This window comes from Microcaecilia unicolor, chromosome 2 (genome assembly GCF_901765095.1).
Source record: "Microcaecilia unicolor chromosome 2, aMicUni1.1, whole genome shotgun sequence".
Taxonomy (NCBI): Eukaryota; Metazoa; Chordata; class Amphibia; order Gymnophiona; family Siphonopidae; genus Microcaecilia; species Microcaecilia unicolor.
In genome coordinates, this window is record NC_044032.1 from 226,678,348 (window position 1) to 226,705,145 (window position 26,798).

At 43.9% G+C, this 26,798-nt stretch overlaps 1 protein-coding gene across 1 annotated transcript in view; it reads left to right on the forward strand.

Moving 5' to 3' along the window:
• Positions 1 to 26,798, forward strand: part of MUSK (muscle associated receptor tyrosine kinase) — a 223,407-nt gene that overhangs the window by 94,058 nt on the left and 102,551 nt on the right. Inside the window, 2 exon segments of the mRNA XM_030193747.1 lie at positions 20,054 to 20,181; positions 25,884 to 26,043. Coding sequence (XP_030049607.1) covers positions 20,054 to 20,181; positions 25,884 to 26,043 — 288 coding nt within the window.

Sequence of the window (26,798 nt, forward strand, 5' to 3'; positions counted from 1 at the left end):
ATTACTGACACTAATTGCCATTAATTAGAATTTACACGCAGAACTATCTAAGCGTATTCTATAACATGATGCGTGTAAATTCCATGTCACATAGTTAAGAAAAGGGTGTGGTCATGGTCAGGTCGTGAGGATTTCTAAAATCTATGTGCATTTTTGTAGAATACACCTGGTCTGCACGTAATTTAAGCTTCAGCATTTACACCAAATTTTACTTAGTGTAACTGCCTGCAACTAAATTTAGTTGCATGGATGGGTGCTCGGAGAATTCTATAAACCGTGTGAGAATTTAGGCTTATTTTGGCCAGAGTTTCGCTATAAAGTAGCTGTCTGAAGGCGTGAGTAACGTGCCTCCTGCTCCAGGGTCAGAAAGCATGTTTCTCGCACCTTGAGACAGCTACTTTATAGCGAAACTCTGGCCAAAGTCAGTGTGTTGGACCAATGATCTACACATTGCTTTTCACCTGCACTTGGAAGTTAAAGCTAAGTTAAAAATTCTTTCCCTTCTTTTTTGGATCCCTAGTTAATTCTATGGAGTTTTAGCATTTTTGCATTGTAGAATTTAAGGGTTTTTTTATGCCGATGATGACAAGGAGAACCCATTGACTTTTTCCAACCTTTGTTATCAATAACAATTATTCAGGTTGGAGGTTGGGCTGGTTTCAGAGGCTTTTTCCCTTATCTACCTATTGTAGCTTGATGCACTCCACAGAATTTTAGTCTTTTGAAGAGTATTATTTTGCCATTATACTAGAGGTTTTTTGTAATACTATATGGCAGCAATTTTCAGCCACTAACCTCTGGATTCTATATACAGTATCCAAATTTGGGCACACTTCTGAGATGTACATGCAAATTAATTAATGAGTTCTAACCATCAATATTTGAGTGCCAACAACCAGTTGATTCAGAATGCAGCAGCAAGACTCATAGAAGGTTGCAAGCGACGTGACCACATCACACCATTTTTGCAAAAACTTCATTGGCTACCAGTTCAATACAGGGCTCAATTTAAAACTCTATGTCTGATCTTCAAGGCCCTGAAAGGAAATGGCCACGAGTATCTGAAGAATAGGATGATCCTCCACACACTGTCAAGGACACTAAGGTCCTCCCAAGGACTTTCACTAACTACACCCTCTCCAAAAGACATTACACAATGTGATACCCGCAAGTCAGCCTTCTCTGGAGTAGCCCCCACACTCTGGAATGCATTTCCTGAAAGGTTCCGCTTAACACAAAACTACCTCTACTTCAGGAAGTAGGTGAAAGCTTGGCTCTTCAAGCCTTTAATGGAAGAAGTAACTACCTTGTTAGTCTCACTCACACACACAAGGATTGACTTGGGCTGCACATATTGCAGCAAGACGTGTTTATCCACTCCTTCCCTAGCTGAGGTAATATTTAACCATCTCTCTGACCTCACGTGCAACTTTCTTCAAATCAATCACCTTACTTTCTAATTCTTCCTACTTTCTTACTCATCTATATGTTACAACTTTGCCTTACCCTTCACTACCAATTATAATGTTCTAGTACATGTGGAGGGGCATAATCGAACAAAAAGGTCTATCTCCATGGGCGTGAAGGGGCGGACCGAACCGTATTTTCGCAAAAAATAGACGTCCATGTTTTATTCGACAATTTGTGAGCTGGGTGTTTTTGTTTTTCAGCGATAATGGAAAATGAAAGCGCTCAGCTCAAAAACGAATAAATCCAAGGCATTTGTTCGTGTGAGGGGCCAGGATTCGTAGTGCACTGGTCCCCCTCACATGCCAGGACACCAACCGGGCACCCTAGGGGGCACTTTTACAAAAACAAAAAAAAAGGTAAAAGAGCTCCCAGGTGCATAGCACCCTTCCCTTGTGTGTTGAGCCCCCCAAATCCCCCTCAAAACCCACTGCCCACAAGTCTACACCATTACTATAGCCCTAAGGGGTAAAGGGGGGCACCTACATGTGAGTACAGTGGGTTTGGGGGGTTGGACGACTAATAAGCATTAAGCAGCACAATTGTAACAGGTAGGGGGAATGGGCCTGGGTCCACCTGCCTGAAGTCCACTGCACCCCCTAACAACTGCTCCAGGGACCTGCATACTGCTGCCAGGGAGGTGGGTATGACATTTGATAGTGAAAATAAAAAGTTGTGAAACATCATTTTTTTGTGGTGGGAGGGGGTTAGTGACCACTGGGGGAGTCAGGGGAGGTCATCCCCGATTCCCTCTGGGGGTAATCTGGTCATTTAGGGCACTTTTTGGGGCCTTATTCATGGAAAAACAGGGTCCAGGAAAAGTGCCCTAAATTCTAGCTACAAACGTATACTTTTTTTCCATTATCGGCGAAAGGCGCCCATCTCTGTTTGGGTGATAACCATGCCCCAGTCCCGCCTTCACCATGCCTCCGACACGCCCCCATCAACTTTGTACGCTTCCACGATGGAGTGCAGTTGAAAACGTCCAAGTTCGGCTTTCGATTATACCGCGTTATTCGTTTTTTGTGAGATAAACGTCCATCTCCCGATTTAGGTTGGAACTTGGGCGTTTTTCTCGTTCGATTATAAGCAGGATTGTGTTGTCATTGCAAGTAGTATACCATGCCATACTTTGTATTGTTGTTCGAATATTTTTACTGCTCTAATTGTCTTTTACTCATGTTTGATCTATTCTTACTGTACACCGCCCTGAGTGAATTCCTTCAAAAAGGTGGTAAATACATCCTAATAAATAAATAAATAAACAAACAAACAAACAATTATTGATGTTAATTGGCACTCGTTAAAATTTGTGTGCTTATCTGGCCGCATGCTGTTCTATGAAGCAGGGCGGCTAACTCCCATAGCGTGTATCCCAAAAGGGAGCATAGCCATGGGAGAGGCATGGGCATGTCAGGGGCATTCCAAAAAGTTACGTGCATAGTTATAGAATACTAGGTAAGCGTGCCTAATTTGGGCTCCAGCATTTACACCAGGTTTCAGTAAGTCTGATGCCCAAAGTTAGGTGTGGGAATCAGTATTAACGTGTTATTTTACAAAAGGCAATTGAAGAACATAAGCATAGCCATACTGGGTCAGACCAATGGTCCTTCTAGCTCAGTATCCTGGTTCTAAGAATGGCCAATCCAGGTCACAAGTACCTGGCAGAAACCCAAATAATAGCTACATTCCATGTAGAACCCCCAAAGAATAGCAAGATTTCGGAATCCTAAAGAGCAAGAAGATTCCATGCAGAATCTCAGAGAGTAGCAACATTCCATGCTACCAATCCCAGGGCAAGCAGTTGCTTCTCCTATGTCCATCTCAATAGCAGACTATGGACTTTTCCTCCTGGAACTTGTCCAAACCTTTTTTAAACCCAGAGTTCCAGGGCTTATCTATTCTTTGAGTGAAAAAATATTTCCTCCTATTTGTTTTAAAAGTATTTCCACGCAATTTCATCAAGTGCCCTTTATCGAATAGCACTTAGTACCAATTTTTTTTCGGCACCGTTTTTCAGCACAAATTGCTCCCTAAGGGCCAGGTTCTATATATCATTCTTTTACAATCAGTGCTAAAAAGCCCCCACCTAGGCTTATTCTATAAACTATGCCTAGCACCCGTCCACATGACTAAATTTAGTCATAGATTTTTACACCAAGTAAAGCTCGTGGTGATTAAGTAGAGACGCGAAGCGTGTGTATTCTATATCAATGTGCATAGATTTTAGAAATTCCTATGACCCGTCCATTCCACACCCATGGTCACACCTCCTTCTCAGTTCTGTGTCTTAGAATTTACATGCAGAGCTTTGCAGAATACGCTTAGCAGGTTCTGCGTGTAAATTCTAATTAATGCCAATTAGTGTCAATTGCCTGTGAAGTGGCAATTATCGGTGCTGATTGGCTTAAGATAATTAAGTTGCATGCACAAATCAGAATATGACCTGATTTGCATTCACTACTCCGGTCACACTATGTAGAATCCAGGGGTAAATGGATAAGTTATGCATTTAAAGTTAGACCTGTAAAATAGCAGACCTAATTTTAAATGATAGTCGTTGGCATGATCACCAGTCAAATGTATATTCAGTGGCTCTAGTTCAATGACTAGCACTGTAGTACAGAGAAATCACGTTAAGCATTGGTACAGGCTTTTAGCTTTATATACTGGCTGGGCCTGCTGAATATCAGGTCCGTGTCATTTGCAATTACATTTGCAATTTGAAAATTTGGCCATGAAACTAAACTAAGCTTTTAAAAACGTAGTCTGTGTGTCTAGAAACATCTCCCAAGGATCTGGATCACTATGCTTTCTTGTCTGTGTCTGTGGGAAGAGAAGTCCAGTAATTCAGTCCCATAGTGTTTGGAATATCCTTGACATTGAACATTGTCATTAAGAAGTGACTGCTCACTAGTTAATTACTATTTTGCACTTCCTGTGTTGTGTCACTGTCTTATCCCAGACTTGTAATATTGTAAATAAGGGTAATTGTAAGTTTTGTGAGTTCTTTTTTTTATTCCTTTTCATATGGCACATCCAAGTCCTATAAAATGACAGTTAAGGACCTAAATATATATATATATATATATATATATATATATATATATATATATATATATATATATATATATATATATATATACAGAGAGAGAGAGAGAGAGAGAGAGAGAGAGAGAGAGAGAGAGAGAGAGAGAGGAGTAAATGAGTCGAGAGTGCGGAATATCTACATTTGGCAAGCTGGCAGGACATGTGTAGTTACAGTACCCTGAATTTACTTCCTGTGATGTATCAGTTAACACTAATAAAACTGATGGAAATAAACATAAATAAGAATGGGAGGGGGTGGGGGGAGGGGTGGGTTGATTGGGGATAAAAGGAAAACTCCTTGACGGCAGAAGAAAGTTTGGAAACGGTTAATTACTCCTGTTTTATACTCCTGTTGGTGTGTTATGCCTGTATTTGATGATTTTTACGTCAATAAACAGATTTAAACATATATACAGTGGGGGAAATAAGTATTTGATCCCTTGCTGATTTTGTAAGTTTGCCCACTGACAAAGACATGAGCAGCCCATAATTGAAGGGTAGGTTATTGGTAACAGTGAGAGATAGCACATCACAAATTAAATCCGGAAAATCACATTGTGGAAAGTATATGAATTTATTTGCATTCTGCAGAGGGAAATAAGTATTTGATCCCCCACCAACCAGTAAGAGATCTGGCCCCTACAGACCAGGTAGATGCTCCAAATCAACTCGTTACCTGCATGACAGACAGCTGTCGGCAATGGTCACCTGTATGAAAGACACCTGTCCACAGACTCAGTGAATCAGTCAGACTCTAACCTCTACAAAATGGCCAAGAGCAAGGAGCTGTCTAAGGATGTCAGGGACAAGATCATACACCTGCACAAGGCTGGAATGGGCTACAAAACCATCAGTAAGACGCTGGGCGAGAAGGAGACAACTGTTGGTGCCATAGTAAGAAAATGGAAGAAGTACAAAATGACTGTCAATCGACAAAGATCTGGGGCTCCACGCAAAATCTCACCTCGTGGGGTATCCTTGATCATGAGGAAGGTTAGAAATCAGCCTACAACTACAAGGGGGGAACTTGTCAATGATCTCAAGGCAGCTGGGACCACTGTCACCACGAAAACCATTGGTAACACATTACGACATAACGGATTGCAATCCTGCAGTGCCCGCAAGGTCCCCCTGCTCCGGAAGGCACATGTGACGGCCCGTCTGAAGTTTGCCAGTGAACATCTGGATGATGCCGAGAGTGATTGGGAGAAGGTGCTGTGGTTAGATGAGACAAAAATTGAGCTCTTTGGCATGAACTCAACTCGCCGTGTTTGGAGGAAGAGAAATGCTGCCTATGACCCAAAGAACACCGTCCCCACTGTCAAGCATGGAGGTGGAAATGTTATGTTTTGGGGGTGTTTCTCTGCTAAGGGCACAGGACTACTTCACCGCATCAATGGGAGAATGGATGGGGCCATGTACCGTACAATTCTGAGTGACAACCTCCTTCCCTCCGCCAGGGCCTTAAAAATGGGTCGTGGCTGGGTCTTCCAGCACGACAATGACCCAAAACATACAGCCAAGGCAACAAAGGAGTGGCTCAGGAAGAAGCACATTAGGGTCATGGAGTGGCCTAGCCAGTCACCAGACCTTAATCCCATTGAAAACTTATGGAGGGAGCTGAAGATGCGAGTTGCCAAGCGACAGCCCAGAACTCTTAATGATTTAGAGATGATCTGCAAAGAGGAGTGGACCAAAATTCCTCCTGACATGTGTGCAAACCTCATCATCAACTACAGAAGACGTCTGACCGCTGTGCTTGCCAACAAGGGTTTTGCCACCAAGTATTAGGTCTTGTTTGCCAGAGGGATTAAATACTTATTTCCCTCTGCAGAATGCAAATAAATTCATATACTTTCCACAATGTGATTTTCCGGATTTAATTTGTGATGTGCTATCTCTCACTGTTACCAATAACCTACCCTTCAATTATGGGCTGCTCATGTCTTTGTCAGTGGGCAAACTTACAAAATCAGCAAGGGATCAAATACTTATTTCCCCCACTGTATAGCCTAGAAAAGTACTTTTTCATGGAGTGGAGGGTGGATGCCTGGGGGAAGTGGTGTGGCGAGAACAAAAACAGTGACCAAATTAAAAAAATGCATGGGATAAATACAGAGGATCCCTATACAGAAATATCATAAGATCAAAGCAAAACTTAAATAACCTTTACACTTTAAACAAGGCAAAGAGGAGTTTAACCCTCACGGAGTGACAGGTACTACTCTGGCCACCTTGTCGGGCAGAATGGATGGACCATACAGGTCTTTATCTGCCATCATTTACTCTGTGACTATGTAGAAATAGACAGGGAAGTTATGGCAGATACATTCAAATAGCATACAAAGCAAGTATTTTTGTTTCAAAAGGAAGACAGAAAACAAGGGGTCATGATACACAGGTCTGAAAGGATAGATTGAGAAGTATCATAAAGAAAGACAGAATTTCTTCTCAGAGGGAGGATAGACTTATAAAACTTTCTCCCAGTTGAAGTGTTGCAGCCAAAAGCAGTACTGGAGTAATAAAGGATGGGATAACTACAAACGATCTTAGTAAAGCGTCCTTCCTGGGGGATGGGGGATGGAGGGTGGAGGTGGACTCTAACAATTTTTGGAGTATTTCCAAGTGGGGGAGGTAGTTCAAAAGGAATTTCCAAGTGCGAGGGTCTTCTGATTGGGGGGGGGGGAACTCCTTCTATATGGGGAGGGGGGGGGGACGGTTGAGGCCTTTAACATGTGGGGAGGTATTCCTTGTATGGGAGGGCTATTGAGAGGTGGTGATCAGCATTTTGTTAACTGCTGCCAGTGTTATCTCTGGAAATTCAGTGCTGGGCCATGTCTGGTCTCCAGCATTGAATTTTCGGGATATGGAGCTGGCTAAAATTAGCCAATTAAGTGCAATTTTCAGTACTTAACCAGCCTTGATTAACCACATAAAGATAGGACTGACTTTTATGCGGTTACCTTGGCTGATTAAGTGCTGAATATTGGCACTTAACTGGCCAAGTTGCTACCTCTGCCCCGAGAACACTCCCCAAATAGCCAGTTTTGCATTGGGTGCTAACTGGCCATTTTCACTGGCACTATCCCTGTTAACCTCAACCAAGTGACTTAACCAGCCAGGAGCCGTTTCTGGCTGGTGAAATTGCTTTGCATATTGACCCCTTTGAGTTTGGTTATCACAGTCTTGGGGGAGGGGGCAAAGGATAGAGGTATGAAAGTGAATTGAGGGAAGGTGTAAAGCGGATGGTTTGCTTAGGGTGCCCACTCCCCTTGCACTGGCTCTTGGTATAGTACATAGTTAGATACAGATTTTATTTTTTGGTGAAATCATTTTAGTTCTAGTTTCTTAGAGCAAAGTGGCGCCCTTAATAATGGTTATTACATTCAAACATTTTCTGTGTATTGTACATCTGGTAACTCTGTGGTACTGTGGAAGACTAGGGTGACAATACGATTGTCAAAGTATTATAATCTCCAGATATAAAAACTAAGTATGGTCTAGAAATCATTTGTCTCCTAAAGGGTGGGGGAGAGGCATGGTAATAATAATGTTTTGCTGTAGATGAGCAAATCTTAGTTAATATCTGTTTTATTGAAGTCAAATAAGGTGAGATAAATACTTATTTAAATTCTGAGGTGGCCAGGTGCAAAACAACATGAAAAATGGAGTGTTGCCAAGCAGTCCCCAAACCAGGAGTCAGATCAGGAAGGAAAGATGTGAAGAGGAAGAACAAAAAAGAAACAGGAAACTATTTTACATAGGAAGGGATGTTTTGGGTCAACTGAAGGATGCTGGAAAGAATGACATAATTAGTTTAGTGGGCAAAATTATTATTAATTTAACTCTGAATGGGTAATATTTGAGTAGTGTTTACCTGAGATACCTTTGTCATATAAAATCCTAACGATCTTTGAGCCTTGTGTAGTAATCAATGTCAATATTTTAATGCACAATAATGCATGTTAATAAGAGTTATGTGCATGAAGGGCAGTTTTATAACCTAGCATTTATGCAGTATGGGCTGGAATCTATAAACGGCACTCAAAGATGGGCGACGGAAAACATCAGCGCTAAGCAGTATTCAGTAAAGGGTGCACGGCCTTTATAGGATAGCACTTAGCAGCAATTCCTGCGCCCTAACTTTGGCCACCATACTTGCTGAAATCTGGTGTAAATGCTGGCGGCCAAGTTGGACGCACTGTTTTTAGCAAGGTCCTTGATTCATCCATACCCCTACCATTGCGATGCTCCCTTTTGAGCTGCATGCTTTGGGAGTTTGGTGCTCAGCGTTACAGAATAGTGTGCAGCCAGATGCATGCACAAATTCCAGCTGGTGCCAATTAACATCAGTAATTGGTTCTTAGTGCCAATTATTGACATTGATTGGCTTGTTAGCCAGTTATGTTGGTTGCACATCTTGGGAGCACACACAACTATTGGCATACAAATCCGGGCACCATATATACAATCCAGGGATATGAGCACACTCAAAGGACAATTCTAAAACTGCACACATGTAGTTACATGTGCCTTACGTGCGTAAGTGCCAAGATAATTGGCATTTATGAGTATATTTGCACTATGCACTATTATATAAGAGATTTTCAACCTTTTTCATCTCACTGCACTCTTACATGGTGCTAAAATTGTCAAGGCACACCTCCACAAATGCTCCAGCATTTAACCTTCCACCCCACCCCATTTCCCCACCCACACATGGTCCTGCATTTTACCTTCTTCCCTCCTCCACCTGCCCCCACACACATGGTCCAGCATTTTACCTTCTCCCCCCACTAAATAGTCCAGCATTTACTTTCTGTTCCTCCCCCCCCCCCCCACATCCTCATAAATAGTCCATTATCTCTCCCTCCTGTTTCCTCTCCAGACAGAGACCAGGCATCTTCCCTTGTCTCTGCCCCCCTCCTCCCATTTACGTTTTAAAATATTCTTGTCTCCAGCAGTCAGTGGCAGCAAGGTGTAATAGGATCAGATCTCTTAGACCCAGTTATCAAACATGCAGCCTTTGATAAAGAATTTTATAGGTGTTCTCTTTTAATGCAGTTGAAATAGAGGTGTATCCCATTTTGTCATACTGTATGTTTCTTCCCATTTCTTCTCTTGAGAGTTTTCCTCCCACATGCACTTGTCAAGTTGTCATATGAGGTAACTTTTTAAACAAATCCCTCTGAATATGTTATAAAGTTCTGTTAAAGCCCTCTCTAGACTATTGTGCTAAGCAGAGTTGCTGAAAGTGGGTGTAACATTCCTTTCAAATATGTCAGTTGGATATCGAGCCCTAGCGGTCAGTTATTAGAGAGGCACTGACCACCGCAGACAGACTTTGATCCATATATTCAAGCAATGAATATCTGTGTCTTCGGTGGCTGACCGAAGTTATCTGGGTGCTGGCGATATTCAGACTGCTGCTTGGATAACTGCAAGAATAAAGTTAGGACTGTCTTTTTGCTTGCCTGATTTTGTCCGGCGGAATGAAATTGTTATATCCGGCAGGGCTGCCGAGAGACTGGGCTGGGCCCGGGACAGGGCCGCCCCCGGGCCCCCAGCCCCGCCCTGCCCCCACTGCCACCCCCCCAGGTTGTTGTCGCCCCCCCCCCCGAGGGGTGCCTGGTACCACAGTCCCACCCGCCTCCGCCACCGGGCCGGGCCCCTTCCACCCAAACCCCTGCCAGCAGAAGTGCTGTCTTCTGACTCCGGCGTGCGCGGCCCACACAGATGCGCTCCTCTCAGCTGATCTTCGCTGTACTCTGCAGGGTTTCTGTGCGTCTGACGTCCTGCACATCAGATGCACAGACGCATAGAGTCTGGAGTCAGAACAGAAGACAGCACTTCTGCTGGCGGAAGTTCAGGTGGAAGGGGCCCGGTGGCGGGTGGGACTGCAGCGCCGGGCCCCCTTGGAGGCCCGGGCCCCGGGAATTTTGTCCCCCCTGTCCCCCCCCTCTCGGCGGCCTTGCTATCTGGGTAAGTCCTGCCTCCATCCAGACTTTGCCCCTGGACCGCTCCAGTACTAACTGGATAGTGCCCCAGTGCTCTGTAATGATATTCAGCACTATCTTTTTATCCTTTATTCTTCAGTGCTGTTAAAATGTGTATATTTCTGATACTGTTTCATGTCAGCCCTATTACTAGGTTTCAATTTGCCATCTTCAAGTTTACCTAATTACTGCATTTATGTTTATATGTGGTCATTTTGATATTGTTATGCTCTTAACAAAATTGTTTTATGTTAAACTGTATCTGCTGTACACCGCCTTGAGTGAATCTCTTCACAAAGGAGGGTAATAAATCCCAATAAATGGATGTTAGTGTGGCACTTAAGTGCTTTTTTTTGCAAATACCCACTTAATTTACATGACAGGTCTTTGCAAGGAGGCATATATAGGGTTAGAGCATGGGTGGGACATAAGTTCAGTTCCCATTTACATGCATAACATAGCAGTGGTTTTCAACCTAGTCCTTAGGGACCACATGGCCAATCAGGTTTTTCAGGATATTCACAATGAATATGTGTGAGATGTATTAGCGTGCACTTCCTTCACTGCATGCAAATATCTCTCATGCTTATTCATTGTGAGAATCCTGAAAACCTGAATGGCCAGGTAGCCTCTGAGGACTGGGTTGAAAATCACTGACTTATAGAATACTGTAAGTTACACACATCCCTGCCGAATTTAGGTACATACACTTAAGATCTATTCCGGGGGTGTCCAACCTCGGCCCTTGCCAGGTCAGGTTTTCAGGATTTCCACAATGAATATGCATACAATGGAGGCAGTGTATGTATATAGATCTCATGCATATTCATTGGAGAAATTCTGAAAACCCAATTGGGTTGTGGATCTCAAGGACCGAGGTTGGACACCCCTGCTCTATACCTTGGTTCTGTTGTACAGTAGGGTCCTTGTGGTGCCTAAATGGAGGTCCCAGTTATAGAATTGTCCGCTACTTAGAGGTTAAATTTGTAATAGGCTGCCTATGTGTGAAGGCCAAGTAGGTGCCTATTTCAAGCTGATTTTTATAAAAACATGTGGAGGGGCATAATCGAAAGGGGCGCCCAAGCTTTCCTGGGGACGTCCTCGCAGGATGGCTCAAGCAAGGGGCGGGGAAACCCATATTATCAAAACAAGATGGGCGTCCATCTTTCATTTCGATAATATGGTTGGGGACGCCCAAATCACGAAATTTAGGTCGAGCTTAGAGATGGTCATCCCTAGGACTTGGTCGTTTCTGATTTTCAGCGATAATGGAACGCGAGGACGCCCATCTCAGAAATGACCAAATCCAAGCCATTTGGTCATGGGAGGAGCCAGCATTCGTAGTGCACTGGTCCCCCTGACATGACAGGACACCAACCGGGCACCCTAGGGGGCACTGCAGTGGACTTCAGAAATTGCTCCCAGGTACATAGCTCCCTTACCTTCAGCCAGATGCACTAACTAAATGGAAAAAGCCCTTCCCTTACCGATCCCTTAGCGATTCGGAAAGGAACGGGCATGCATGAAGGAAATCGTATGCAAATGAGCTGCTCGCTGTTAGCTCATTTGCACATGATTTCCTTCCTAAGGAGGGGAAGCCAGTGCAGAGCAGCCAAGCATTATGCGTGGCTGCTCTGCACATGCCAAAGATGGCTTCATACATGCAGACAAGCTGCGTGTATAATAGCTGTCTACAACCTTAGAAAAACACAAGTCCAGGTGAAAACGTCTAAGTGCTCATCAGGGACTTCTTTTTTTTTTTTTTTTAGAGTATGGGTGAAGGACGTGCTTTCCAAAATGTGGATGTTACTGTGAGAAGGATGTCCTTGCTTTTGCTATGCCTCTGATGTCCTCTTTATTGCATTGGATTTTGGATTACAAGTAGCAGCAGTGGGATTTGAACTGACCACCTCAGGATTGCAAGACCAGTGCTCTAACCACTAGGCCACTCCTCCACTCCAAGCCACTCCCTTGAAATTTGGCCATCCCTGTGTGTGTATGTGTGTGGGGGGCAGTTCAGGATGTCCAAAATGTTTAAAGGAAGGATGTCCATGCATTGGCTATGCCTCCACTGGCACACACATACCCCCCCCCCCCCCCCCCAAGGGACCTGCATACTGCTGTGATGGACCTGAGTATGATATTTCAGGCTGTCAAAAAAGTTTTTAAAGTCATAGGCGGTCGGTGGCCCAACTGTTTGGGGAAGCTAAAGGGGGCAGGGTTAGGGGTGGAGCTTAAATCCATAATTGTCTGATAACACACAGAAAAAATAAATAAATAAAAATAAAAGTCACAATTAATACCTTTTATTAAATTTAGATATTAGATATGTATCATATGTCAAAGAATAAAGTGGTTGCTCAAAGCATATACTAACCACAATCGCTCAACTACAAAACACTATGCACAACTTTGTGCAAAAACACACTCAGAACCTTACTGTACCATAAATATTACACTGGGCAGAACCTAATACACCAATATACCACCCATACGGAAAATGCAGACAGTCAACAATATGAAACAAGGATCATAATATCACAATTCTCATGTAGAGCCACAAAACATCCTAATTCATGTTTAATGTGGGATAAAATGCCATACATAAGTAAATAAATATAAACATTTAATGTTGAGCACCTGATTCTCAAAGTGGACATATTCCAAACACTATAATGAAAATAAAATACCTTTGTTGTCTGGTGACTTTGTTTTTCTGATCATGCTGGTCTAGTATCCGATTCTGCTGCTATCTGTCCTCTTAACTCCGTTTCCAGGGCTTCCTTTCCATTTATTTCTTTACTTTCTGCCTTTCTTCATTTCTTGTCCTCGCTCCCCTGCCCCCCCTCCAGCCATCCATACCCACCCATTGATTCTCTCCTCTCCCCTGCCCCCCCTCCATACCCACCTGCCCACCCATTGATTCTCTCCTCTCCTCTCTGTTCCCGGGCAGATTTTCTAACAGGAGCTGCTCATCCAATCAGAGAGCTCTATTTGAATGCAGATTAACATACAGACACTCTAATGGGCATTTTTAGTCAAAAACACTAGCTAAACCCTTTGTTTTTGGATCAAAGTTCACATTTTTGATCAGAGCCATGCCCTAACATTAAGGCTGTAAACATTTCCAACAATTTTTACCCATAAATATGCAAATGAGAATCTCCCAAAAATGGACTAATTTGCATATGACTTGAGCAAATTTGAGTACATAGCATACCAATCCCCCACTTCCTAGCACCTAAATTCTGTAATTAGATTTAATGCAAATACTTTTAAAACTTATTTTTAGCACTTTTAAAATTTCAGGGGTCAGTGCAAGTCTCTTTGGTGTGAACTGCTCATGTGCAGGAATTCATGATCCTAGTTAAATATCTCCCTGGCAACCCAGGACACCTCCAGCCAACCCCCCTGCTCTGCTCTCCCAGCAGTAAGATAATCAAATTACAATTGGTTATACACAAGGCTAGAGACGCTTTCACTGCAGCTGCTGCTATTTAAACCCCCCAGAGCAGCAGGACTCGCAGGAGAAATACTACTACTAATACTATTTAGCATTTCTATAGAAACAGCTGATCCATCCTGCTCTGGCTGGGGAGGCATAGTCTCCCCAAGCCTCTTATACCGGGCGCCTATATTTAAGTTGTTTTTTTCAGGGTGGGAGGGTTGTTTGTGACCACTGGGGGAGTCAGGGGAGGTCATCCCCGATTCCCTCTGGTGGTCATCTGGTCAGTTCGGGCACCTTTTTGAGGCTTGGTCATAAGAAAAAATGGACCCAGTAAAGTCGCCGAAGTGCTCCTCAGGGACGCCCTTTTTTTCCATTATCGCTCGAGGACGCCCATCTGTTAGGCACACCCCAGTCCTGCCATTGCTATGCCTCCGACACGCCCCCCCCCCGGGAACTTTGGTCGTCCCCGCGATGGGAAGCAGTTGGGGATGCCCAAAATCAGCTTTTGATTATGCCGATTTGGGCGACCCTGAGAGAAGGACACCCATCTCCCGATTTGTGTCGACAGATGGGTGCCCTTCTCTTTCGAAAATAAGCCTGATAGGCACCTATGTATCTTTATAAAATTTCCCCAACAAACCAGGCAGAAATTATGACTAAAATAAAGCTGCAGATACTTCCTCGGAAACAGATATAAATCTTCACATGTAAACTACGCACATACACACATATTTTATGTTAACTATTACCCACTTAGGAGGGAATTCAATAAACAGTGTTGAAACTTGGGCACCAAAAAAATTCAGCCCTAAGCACTAAATTTTATATAAGGGTGCATGCCTTATATAGAATAGCATTTAGCATGGATTCTGTGCCAAATCTTTGGGTGCTGGACTTATGCCTCCTGAAACCTGGTGTAAATGCTGATGCCTAAGTTAGGTAGTATTTTGTAATTCCACATGTAACTTTTTAGAACACCCTCAACATGCCCATGGCCATGCTTCCTTTGCGATATGCACCATGGGAGTTAGGAGCTGTGCCTTATAGAAAGCACACATCCAGAAGCACAAGCAAATTTTAATGAGTGTTAATTAATATCAATAATTGGTTGTTAGCACCTAATTATTGATGGTTCAGAGCTCATTATCCAGTTTATTTACACGCACATCTCCAAAGCGTCCAAATTTTGGAACGCAACTTTGCGTGCCATATATAGAATCTGGGGTTAGACTTTTAGACAGGTGGGACTACACTACGCCCACACTTTGCCCCTGAACACTCCTACACCAGTCAAGTAAAAGTACATTCAATCTTGTTATTCTCCGAGGACAAGCAGGCATAATATTCACACATGTGGGTGATGTCATCCATGGAGCCTGGTGCAGGCACTGCCACAGTACACTGTCACTCTAAAAATGTATGCAGTGCCCCCACCATGCATGCACAGGTACCTTTCCACCCGACACTCGAGTGTAGGACCAGCAGTCTAGCTTTTTCTGCAGAGCAGGGAGGTTGGTTTATAATCTCTCCTCTGCAGTGGTATAGCAAGGGGGGGCGGGAGGGGCGGTCCGCCCTGGGTGTCAGCTCAGGGGGGTGCTCCTTGCCAGCTCCCCCCCCCTCGGCGCATCGACACCCCCCGACCAGCTCCCGCACCCTACCTTTAAAAAGAATATCGGAATCCGAGGCGAGGCGCAGCGCCTCGCGCCTGCCCTGCACGTAAAAGAAATGTGGACTGTCAGGCCTTCCCTCGCTCTATCTGTCCCGCCCTCCGCTGACGCAACTTCCTATTTCCGCAAGGGCAGGACAGACAGAGCGAGGGAAGGCCCAACGGTCCACATTTCTTTTATGTGCAGGGCAGGCGCGAGGGGCTGCACCTCGCCTCGGATTCTGACATTCTTTTTAAAGGTAGGGTGCGGGAGCTGGTCGGGGGGAGGAGGGTGTCAATGTGCCGAGGGGGGGGGGATGTCATTATGCTGCACCCGGGGGGGGGGGGGTACAACAGCGAACCGCCCCGGGTGGCAGCCCCCCCTGCTACGTCACTGCTCCTTTGTGCATCAAAGTTTTGCCTTACAGCCTTACAGTTTTCAGAGCCTAGCTAGCCTAAGTTCTTCTATTCACAGTTGTTCATAAAATTGATACAATTTGGTGCAATTACATAAGCTTTTAAGGATGTGAATGTTATATTGCACACCACTGAGAGAAGGGCTACCTTGATGAGTAGTCTATTAAATATTTATCAGCAAATAATCTCCAGAACTTCCTGTTTCTCTCCTGGATTTATTTCTCTTCCCTCTGCTTCCCTTTGAAACATGGCTTGCACTTCTTATCTTGTCTTAAGTAAGGAAGCGAGCAGCATAATTCATAGATTTGAAGGAATCTAACACAAAGTGTAGGTCTGAATGGCCTCTCTGGAGCTGAGCTGAGCAGACCATCTCATTTCACATAGGCTAATGTGCTGGGACTGAAGGGTGGGGGAAAACCACAGGTGAATGGCCCTGGAACTTTGTAACCATTGGCCCTGAGCCATCCAGTCCCCAGGAAGTGCAGATAGCTTTTTGCTTTGTTGAGTAATTCAAGCTGTTCTGTATTTAGAACTAAGTTCTAGTACTACACTGGTTTTATGTAGTCACACAGGATATTAGCTATCTATTTACATTGAACATGTAGTTATTTTAACCTTTCAAAAGACTAAGTTTATTTTTAGACTTTCAAAGCAGTAATATGTGATACCAGTGCACAGGATAGCTCCTTAATACAAATGGTTCTAGCATCCATCCATCCATCCATCCATCAGAAGAGGATCTGGAAATGGAAATTCCAAATACTATTGCTATAAAATCTGTACAAATTTCCACAATTAACATGTTGTAAGATTGCTTGTCACAATCAAGAAGGTAAAACCTTAAGGCTGTCCTGGTATAGTTTTCATCATTGCTTCAGCCTTCCGACAAGCAAGATTACAAATTCCAGGCTCAGCTGCTCTGCAGACAGAGGGATACCATGGCTAGTGTCATATCCAATGAATATAGACAGCAACTACGGATCATCTCAAACAGTGTCAAGTAGGGGTGGGCAGCCAGAACATGTTTTTTTCATTTCCCATGTCATTTCCTGGAATGTTCATTTTGTTTGGTCATTTTGTCACCACGGGAGCAAAGTGTTGAGTGCCTGCTCTTTCGAAAGGGTAGACACTGTTTGCAAAGAGGGCACACTTTTTTCCTGATAGTGCATACAGGTGCAGTGGTTTGTGGATGTATGATAGTTCGAATGGGTGCACCATCAGGAAATCTTACAGGATGCCTTTAGGCTGCTGGTGCCACTTTTTAACTATCAAGGCTTGAAGCGACACGGCGAAGGGCTTTCTCAGTGACTGAACCTTGCGAATGGAATCACTTACCTTTGTTGCTATGACAACCACAAACTGTTAGAACATAAGAACGTAAGAGTAGCCATACTGCGTCAGACCAGTGGTCCATCTAGCCCAGTATCCTGTTTTCCAAACAGTGGCCAAGCCACGTCCCAAGTACCTGGCAGAAACTCAAATCGTGGCAACACTCCATACTACAAATCCCAGGGCAAGCAGTTGCTTCCCATGTCTGCCTCAATAGCAGACTATGGATTTTTCCTCCAGGAATTTGTCTAAAACTTTTTTATACCCAGACCGCTGTTACCAGCTCCTCTGGCAAAGGGTTCCAGAGCTTTTTATAAAAAAAATTGTTGCCCCATAGTCAACAGGATTTGAACCTGCACAGGGAGACCCCAATGGATTGCAAGTCTGTCACCTTAACCGCTGAGCCATGACTACCACCTGTTTCTTCTTTTAAGACGTTATTCAAGCATTATCTTTTACAGTCTGCCTTTACAAAGCACTGAGCTTTTTGGAATTACTGGATGCACTTTTGTGATTTTTGATTTTTTTGTTTGGTTGTGTATGCGTGAGTGGTATAGTTGTTAATGTTTTATTATTTTTGTGTTTTGCACCTTGCCTTGGGTAAAGGTGAGTTATAAATAATAAATCTAAAATCTAAATCTAATTGAAAAGATTGCACATTCTTCAAAAGAGTATGCACTATAATCAGCAAACAAAAAAACAAAATGTGCTTTTTCTGCTCATTTACAACATACAACAACATGGGATGTGTCATTGACAATTTCCATCCCTAGTTTCAAGCGAGGTACAGACGTGCACAAAGTTGGAGGAAGAAAAATCTTATTTGAATTTCCTTTGGTGCTTTGGATAGTTACTCAGTTGTAATGTGTTAACTAACAAATCATCGCTAATGGATATGTTCTGCACCAGCAGTGAATGCATTAAATTAAGAGGTCCTTTTACTAAAGCTTAATGTGGGACAAAGGAATTAGCGCACACTAAGTTCTAAGAAGCCCATAGGTATAAAATGGGCTTCTTAGCATTGAGCATGTGATAATTCCATTAGTACATGCTAAGCTTTAGTAAAAGGGCCCCTAAGAGTTTAAAGCCTAAGGCAAGGTCCAAGGACCTTTAACTCAAAGTGGTATGATTCTTTTTACAAAGTAAATTAATTTAGGTTTTTATTTTTTTAATTAAAGAATTTTTTAAAGAAGTGAATATTTTGAATCATTCAGGGCCTCTCTTACACAGCCGCGCTGCCGATTCTTGGTGCGACAAATGAGAGGAAGCCTATTCAATCCCTAAGGGCTTCCTCTCATTTGCTGCGTGGCTTTGTAAAAGAAACCCTCAAAGTTTATTTTGCTTGTTTCTTCTTTCTGTTGGGCTTACTCTGGGCTCTTATCTTTCCCCCTAAACCAACCTCTCCTCCTCCCCCATTCTCTATTTCTGTGGATAATACTCTCATCCTTCCTGTCTCAGCTTGTAACCTTGGGGTCATCTTCGACTCCTCCCTCTCCTTCTCTGCACATATTCAGCAGACTGCTAAAACCTGTCGTTTCTTTCTCTATAATATCACCAAAATTCGCCCTTTCCTTTCTGAGCACACTACCAGAACCCTCATCCACACTCTTATCACCTCTCGCTTAGACTATTGCAACTTGCTTCTCACAGGTCTCCCACTTAGTCATCTCTCTCCTCTTCAATCTGTTCAAAATTCTGCTGCATGACTAATATTCCACAAGTGTGGTTTTGCTCATATTAGCCCTCTCCTCAAGTCATTTCACTGGCTTCCTATCCGTTTCCGCATACAGTTCAAACTCCTCTTATTGACCTATAAGTGCATTCACTCTGCAGCTCCTCAGTACCTCTCAACTCTCATCTCTTCCTACATTCCTCCCCGGGAACTCCGTTCACTGGGTAAATCTCTCTTATCTGCACCCTTCTCCTCCACCGCTAACTCCAGACTCCGTTCCTTTTATCTTGCTGCACCATATGCCTGGAATAGACTTCCTGAGCCCGTACATCAAGCTCCGTCTATGGCCGTCTTCAAATCTAAGCTAAAAGCCCACCTTTTTGATGCTGCTTTTAACTCCTAACCCTTATTCACTTGTTCAGAACCCTTATTTTATCATCCTCACTTTAATATTCCCTTTTCTCTTGTTTGTCCTGTTTGTCTGTCCTAATTAGATTGTAAGCTCTTTCGAGCAGGGACTGTCTCTTCATGTTCAAGTGTACAGCGCTGCGTACGTCTAGTAGCGCTATAGAAATGATAAGTAGTAGTAGTAGCCCTCCTTCGTTTAGATATTTGTCTTACAGTTTAACAATTTTTTTAAATAAATAAGTGTGTGGTCTTTTGGCTAACTTGCTACCATTTGTTTTTAAAACATCTTTGTTAGCTAGCTGTGCCGCATGTTGGCTTGAAGGATATTTGACTCTTAACCAGGGTGAATACTCTTGTGCAGTATGCTTCCTTTGTTGTATGCATGACTTTAGCAGAAGAGAAACCATAGGGCTTTGTTGAAAATGCTGATTGTCAAGGTGTCAGTTCATTCAATGAATCTGCATATATTTTAAAAATTTAACTTGTATCATTCATGTATAAATAAAATTGCTAGCAAAGAAATATGGAACTTTTATTTTTGAAACTCAGCCATTAATGTAAACATTCATTTTCCCTGCCAGCAGCTGTCGCCAGAATTCTGAAGGCTCCTGAGTCACTCAATGTCACCTTTGGTTCTGAAGTGACTTTGCAATGCACGGCAGCAGGCATTCCAATCCCCACCATCCGATGGTTTGAAAATGGAAAAGTGGTAAGTGTTACACTGATACTAGATCAGCATCTCTAATACAGTCCCAGCATGAACTGGAGTGTACATAAGTAATGCCACACTGGGAAAAAACCAAGGGGCCATGGAACCCAGAACTTGTACATAATCCCAAGCCCACGGGTTTGGAGTTTGGAACAGAGCTCACAACTGACCCTGCAACCGCTGTGCTCAAGCTGAAGGAAGAGAAACTATCCCTGTTCGGGTATCGAAGCACACTCCCAAGTATTCCAGCGTCTGGGAGGGCGTAAGGTTGCACTTTGGGAAGCTGATCACCCAACCAAGCGACTGAAGCAACCCAACCACTCTGTCGGTTACCCGTTGACTCTCATCGAAAGAAGACGCCCGCATAAGCCAGTCATCTAGATAAGGATGGATCTGAATCCCTTCCTTTCTGAAATAGGCTGCCACCACGACGAGGACTTGGAAAAAGTCTGAGGTGCTGTGGCTAGGCCAAAGGGCATTGATTTGAATTGAAAATGACGACCGAGTACTGCAAAGCGGAGAAAACACCTATGGGGAGGCCAAATTGGAATGTGTAAATAGGCTTCGAGATCGAGAGACATCAAAACTCCCCTGGCTGTACCGCTTTGATCACTGAGTGGAGGGTTTCCATGTGGAAATGCCGAACCCGTAAGGACCTGTTGACGCACTTGAGATCTAGGACGGGTCGCCAAGGACCTGCTATTTTTTGGCACTACAAAATAAATGGAGTATCGACTGCACCCTCTTTCTGCTCGGGGTACAGGCTGGACAGCACCCAGTCGTTGTAAGTTGAGGAGGGTGTGACGAACTGCCCGAACCTTGGCGGGAAATTTGCAAGGAGATTCCAGAAAAGAGTCTACTATCGGACGAGCCAATTCCAACTTGTAGCCGTCTCTGATAACCTCCAAGACCCATCCATCAGATGTTACCCTGGTCCACTCCACCAGGAATAAGGTCAGCCTGCCGTGCTTTTTGAACACTGACTATCCTATACAAACCAATAAAAATAAACTCTGAGGGCCGCAGCCTTGGCCGTTTTAAATATCAAGCCATTACTTTGTACATGCAAGTAACCACTACAGAAAGAATGTTCTCTGGATTCAGGGAGCAGCTGATACCACACACAGACAACTGCATGGATCTTCCAGTATGGAACTGATTCTGCATTTAGCTTCAGCAGCTGGTCCATTGTACTGTGATAGCCTCCATGAATTCCAGGCAACCTGACCTGAGGCCCATGCATCTACACAGAAGAATTAAATGTTGACAGAACATCTTAGAATGTTGAGAATATGCAGAATAGTAGAGGAAAAGATAAGTTTGCACATTCCACTCTTGCATTCTTCAGCCATATATGAATGGACATTGTAAATGAGCAGAGATGCCAACTATCTTAAGCAATATCTACATTTTTATTTTATGTTTCTTGTCTCTTGGAATTTGTCATTATAAAAACAAAACAAAAACAAAGTGAAGGCATCATGATTCAAAGAAAGGGAAAGCCTGGGACTTGAAATCAGCTGCCATGACTGGGTAATTGCACAGACTGTTACACTGAACTCACTCTTTTCTGGCCAATCTAAAACATTTCAATATATTAAGTCAAGCAACATTTACACATAAGTGAATGTAATTGTTGTGGGTCGTAGAATTACATGGCAATTGGGTTTCGGCTATATGCTATGAGCTGGGATTTTTGTGCATCTGTGAAATCTTATGATGTGATCTTCCCAGTCAGTGCAGCAGCAGAAGGGGCTCATCTGAGGGATCTGTTTTCACAGCATGTGTGGGGGTAAAATTTAAAAGCTTTGAAGCCTGTTTTACATGGGGAAAAGACCTGACCTTTTCAAAAATAGCATGGCCACATAGGGGCATTTAAGAACATGCATCATGAAGATTGTATGTATGTATTTATTTATTGGGATTTATTAACCGCTTTTATGAAGAGATTCATCCAAGGCGGTGCACAGCAGGTACAGTTTAACATAAAACTTACAATTTTGTTAACAACAGAACAATAGTAAAATGACCAAATATAAACATAAATACATAACTCCCTGTTTACAAAGCCGCACTAGCGGCTGCTGCTACGGTAAAGCCGACACAGCCCATTCACTTTGAATGGGCTAAGTCAGCATTGCCGTGCGGCAGACACTAGTGTGGCTTTGTAAATAGGGGGGTACTACTACTACTACTATTTAGCATTTCTATAGCGCTACAAGGCGTACGCAGCGCTGCACAAACATAGAAGAAAGACAGTCCCTGCTCAAAGAGCTTACAATCTAATAGACAAAAAATAAATAAAGTAAGCAAATCAAATCAATTAATGTGAACGGGAAGGAAGAGAGAAGGGTAGGTGGAGGCGAGTGGTTACAAGTGGTTACGAGTCAAAAGCAATGTTAAAGAGGTGGGCTTTCAGTCTAGATTTAAAGGTGGCCAAGGATGGGGCAAGACGTAGGGGCTCAGGAAGTTTATTCCAGGCGTAGGGTGCAGCGAGACAGAAGGCGCGAAGTCTGGAGTTGGCAGTAGTGGAGAAGGGAACAGATAAGAAGGATTTATCCATGGAGCGGAGTGCACGGGAAGGGGTGTAGGGAAGGACGAGTGTGGAGATATACTGGGGAGCAGCAGAGTGAGTACATTTATAGGTTAGTAGAAGAAGTTTGAACAGGATGCGAAAACGGATAGGGAGCCAGTGAAGGGTCTTGAGGAGAGGGGTAGTATAAGTAAAGCGACCCTGGCGGAAGACGAGACGGGCAGCAGAGTTTTGAACCGACTGGAGAGGGGAGAGGTGACTAAGTGGGAGGCCAGCAAGAAGCAGATTGCAGTAGTCTAAACGAGAGGTGACAAGGGTGTGGATGAGGGTTTTGGTAGAGTGCTCGGAAAGAAAGGGGTGGATTTTACGGATGTTGTAAAGAAAGAAACGACAGGTCTTCGCAATCTGCTGGATATGAGCAGAGAAGGAGAGAGAAGAGTCAAAGATGACCCCAAGGTTTCGAGCTGAGGAGACAGGGAGAATGAGGGAGCCATCAACAGAAATAGAAAGTGGGGGGAGTGGGGAGGTGGGTTTGGGGGGGGTAAATGAGAAGCTCGGTTTTGGTCATATTTAATTTCAGGTGGCGTTGAGACATCCAGACAGCAATGTCAGACAAGCACGCTGAAACTTTGGTTTGGATGCAAGGTGAGATATCAGGGGTAGAAAGGTTGATTTGGGAGTCATCAGCATAGAGATGGTAGGAAAAGCCATGGGATGAGATTAATGAACCAAGGGAAGACGTGTAGATAGAAAAGAAGAGGGGACCAAGAACAGAACCCTGAGGTACGCCGACAGGCAGAGGGATAGAAGTAGAAGAGGATCCACCAGAGTGAACACTAAAGGTGCGGAGGGAGAGGTAGGAAGAGAACCAGGAAAGGACAGAGCCCTGGAATCCAAGTGAGGACAGGATGTCGAGAAGTATGCTGTGATCGACAGTGTCAAAAGCAGCGGAAAGATCAAAAAGAATGAGGATGGAATATTGACCTCTGGATTTAGCCAGTAATAGGTCATTGGAGACTTTAGTAAGCGCAGTTTCGGTTGAGTGGAGAGGGCAAAAACCAGATTGTAGTGGGTCAAGAATAGCATGTGAGGAGAGAAAATCAAGGCAGCGGCAGTGAACAGCACGCTCAAGTAATTTGGAGAGAAAAGGAAGGAGGGAGATGGGTCGGTAATTAGAGGGACAAGTAGGGTCGAGTGAAGGCTTCTTAAGGAGAGGTGTGACCACAGCATGTTTAAAGGCAGCAGGGACAGTCGCAGTGGAAAGTGAGAGGTTGAGAATGTGACAGATAAAAGGAATACGAGGAGAGATGGCATTAAGAAGGTGGGTGGGAATGGGATCAGAGGAACAGGTGGTACATTTTGAGGAAGAAAGGAGAAGTGTAGTTTCCTCAATAGTAACTTCAGGAAAGGAGGAAAGGGAATGAGGGGAAGGAGAGAGAGGGGAACGGACTAGTGGAGGGAGAGGTGGTGAGGTAGAGAAAGCAAGGTAAACTTGAAAGCAGCAAATTGAAACCTAATAATAAGACTTTCATGAAACAGTATGAAAAATGTACACATTTAACAGCATCGAAATTCAAATAATACAATGTCAGCAAAATACTACTACTACAAATCAATTCTATAGCGCTACCAGTCGTACGCAGCGCTTCACAATTGAACATGAAGAAAAGACAGACCCTGCTCAAAAGAGCTTACAATCTAAATCAGGACAGACAGACAAGACAAATAAGGGATAAGGGTAGGACAGACAGATAGGACACATAGGGAAAAGGGACTATTGAAGACAGGAAGACAAGATAAAGGTTACGAGCCGGTGACAAGTTAGGAATTAAAAGCAGCATCAAACAGGTAGGCCTTTAGCCCGGATTTGAAGGCGGCCAGGGATGGAGCTAGATGTAATGGCTCAGGAAGTCTATTCCAGGCATAGGGTGCGGCGAGATAAAAGGAACGGAGTCTGGAGTTAGGGATGGAGGAGAAGGGTACTAATGAAACATCTAATAAGCATGCATTAGAACATTCAATAACATAGAAATGATGCTATTGCTTTACTGCAATACAGCTTAGCAATGCACTGTGCAGGCATTCCTGGCGATATAGTTTGGACACAGTGGGGGGGGGGGGGGGGGGGGGGTGGTCAGTTGCAATATATAAATATATTTTATAAAATACATGGTGCATGCTTAGAGCACCCACACACATTTACACCTTCTTCAGAGTGGTGTAAAATTTTTTGTGAGCATTTGCATGGTTCTGGGAGCTTCTGTTATAAAGGTACATAGGTGTCTATACTACCTTTATGAAACAGACACCTTTTCCCAACTTTAACAGAGAAGTCCTCTGGTAAAACTATCTCCATATGTGTAGGAAAACCTCAGGACCAATGCAGAGGCGAAGGGGAATGACCTTTCTGTCATCTGTCTTGGCTAGCATCCCATGTTATTTGTAGCAACCCCTGTCAACCTGTACCATGGCAACACTCGTTCACGTGGGTTAACTGTACATGTTGCAGACTGGACAGTCATGTTCTCATCAATTGGCATCCAAAATTGTTGAATACTTACTCCTAGTAGGTAACAAAAGTTGTACAACTGGAGTGCTTGATAAATTTATAACTTTATGGGGTCGATATTTAAAGCGAATTAAATGGGCTCCTGACTGGTTAAATTGCGCTGAATGTGTGGAGAAATGGATAACTAACAGTGCCACTGAATATCCATTCTGATCACCGTAGCACTCGCCAATTAGTGCCAGGGCAGTCTAGAGTAGTAGTAGATGGAGTCTGGGCGGAGCTGGGTGTCATGCAGGCACTGACGGTATTCCCTACCAGAGCCCACAGAGCTAACTCTGTAAGTAGGACCCCATAAACAGCAGTCCTAACTTTGCCCGGTTGCCTGGTTAGCTTTGCAGGTGCAGCACTTAATATCGGCAGTACCCGGATACCTTCAGGGCCCCCCCAAAGACTTGGATATTCATTGCTGGGGACTGGATAGGGCCTGGCACTGAATATTCAGGTCTAATACAGCCAGCAACCAGAAACACTGAATTCTGCTGGCTGAATATTAACTGCTATGTTTTTATTGACTCCTAAATGCTACAGAATAATAATTGAACCAACTGCTTATTTTGAGGTACAGTTTTTAAAATAAATCGTATCCTTTTTTAAATGCAGGTTTCAGAAGGATCTATAGAGGAGAGTGTCAAAGAAGGAGCTATTACCTCTAAACTGCTTATATATGTCACTAGGCCGGGACTGTTTACCTGCATGGCCAATAACAAACACAGTGGAAGTTTTGGCACTACAAAAGCTGCAGCAATAATCAGTATTTCAGGTACGTGGGAAAAGAACATATTTTGCAAAAAGATCTTTCAATTTTTCCACCTGATTTCTCGCTATAGGTTCCTTTGTGTATCACGATTTATGACGGGTTAAAGATTAGCAAGTCTTTAACCCGTGTGTAATAGTGTGAGTGTGGTTGGAGCAGGGAGTCTTTCATAAAATACAGCCAGACAAGTATAAAAGTGAAGCAAACCCTCTTTATTAAACAAATACTGATCCCTGTTACCTCACAGGTAAATAAAGAATAAGGTCATTTTCAGTTTCAAATGTAAACTTGGCCCAGGTCTGTAGCTGACAGGTCCCAAATTAACAGTACATACAGCCAGGGGCGTATCTGAGGTTCAGCGGTGGGGGGGGGGCAGGGGCTAGAATGGGGGGGCACATTATAGCCCCCCCCCCGGCTGCCTCCCCCCTACCGCTGTCAACCCTCCCCCCCTACCGCCGTTAACCCTCCCCCGCCTACCGCCGTCAACCCTTTGCCCGCCGTCACCTACCCCGAGGTCCGCTTCCTCCTGCTGGTTTTTTAAAATATTACTTCAGCTGGCGGGGGACCCCAACCCCCGCCAGCCCAGCCGAGGTCTTGTTTAAGTTCTTCATCCTCGTGCTGTGAAAGCTGCATCCTTCCAGTTGGACGGAGTCTGACGTCGCAGCACGTTGTACGTGCAGGACGTCAACGGGCTGCGATGTCAGACTCCGTCCAACTGGAAGGATGCAGCTTTCACAGCATGAGGATGAAGAACTTAAACA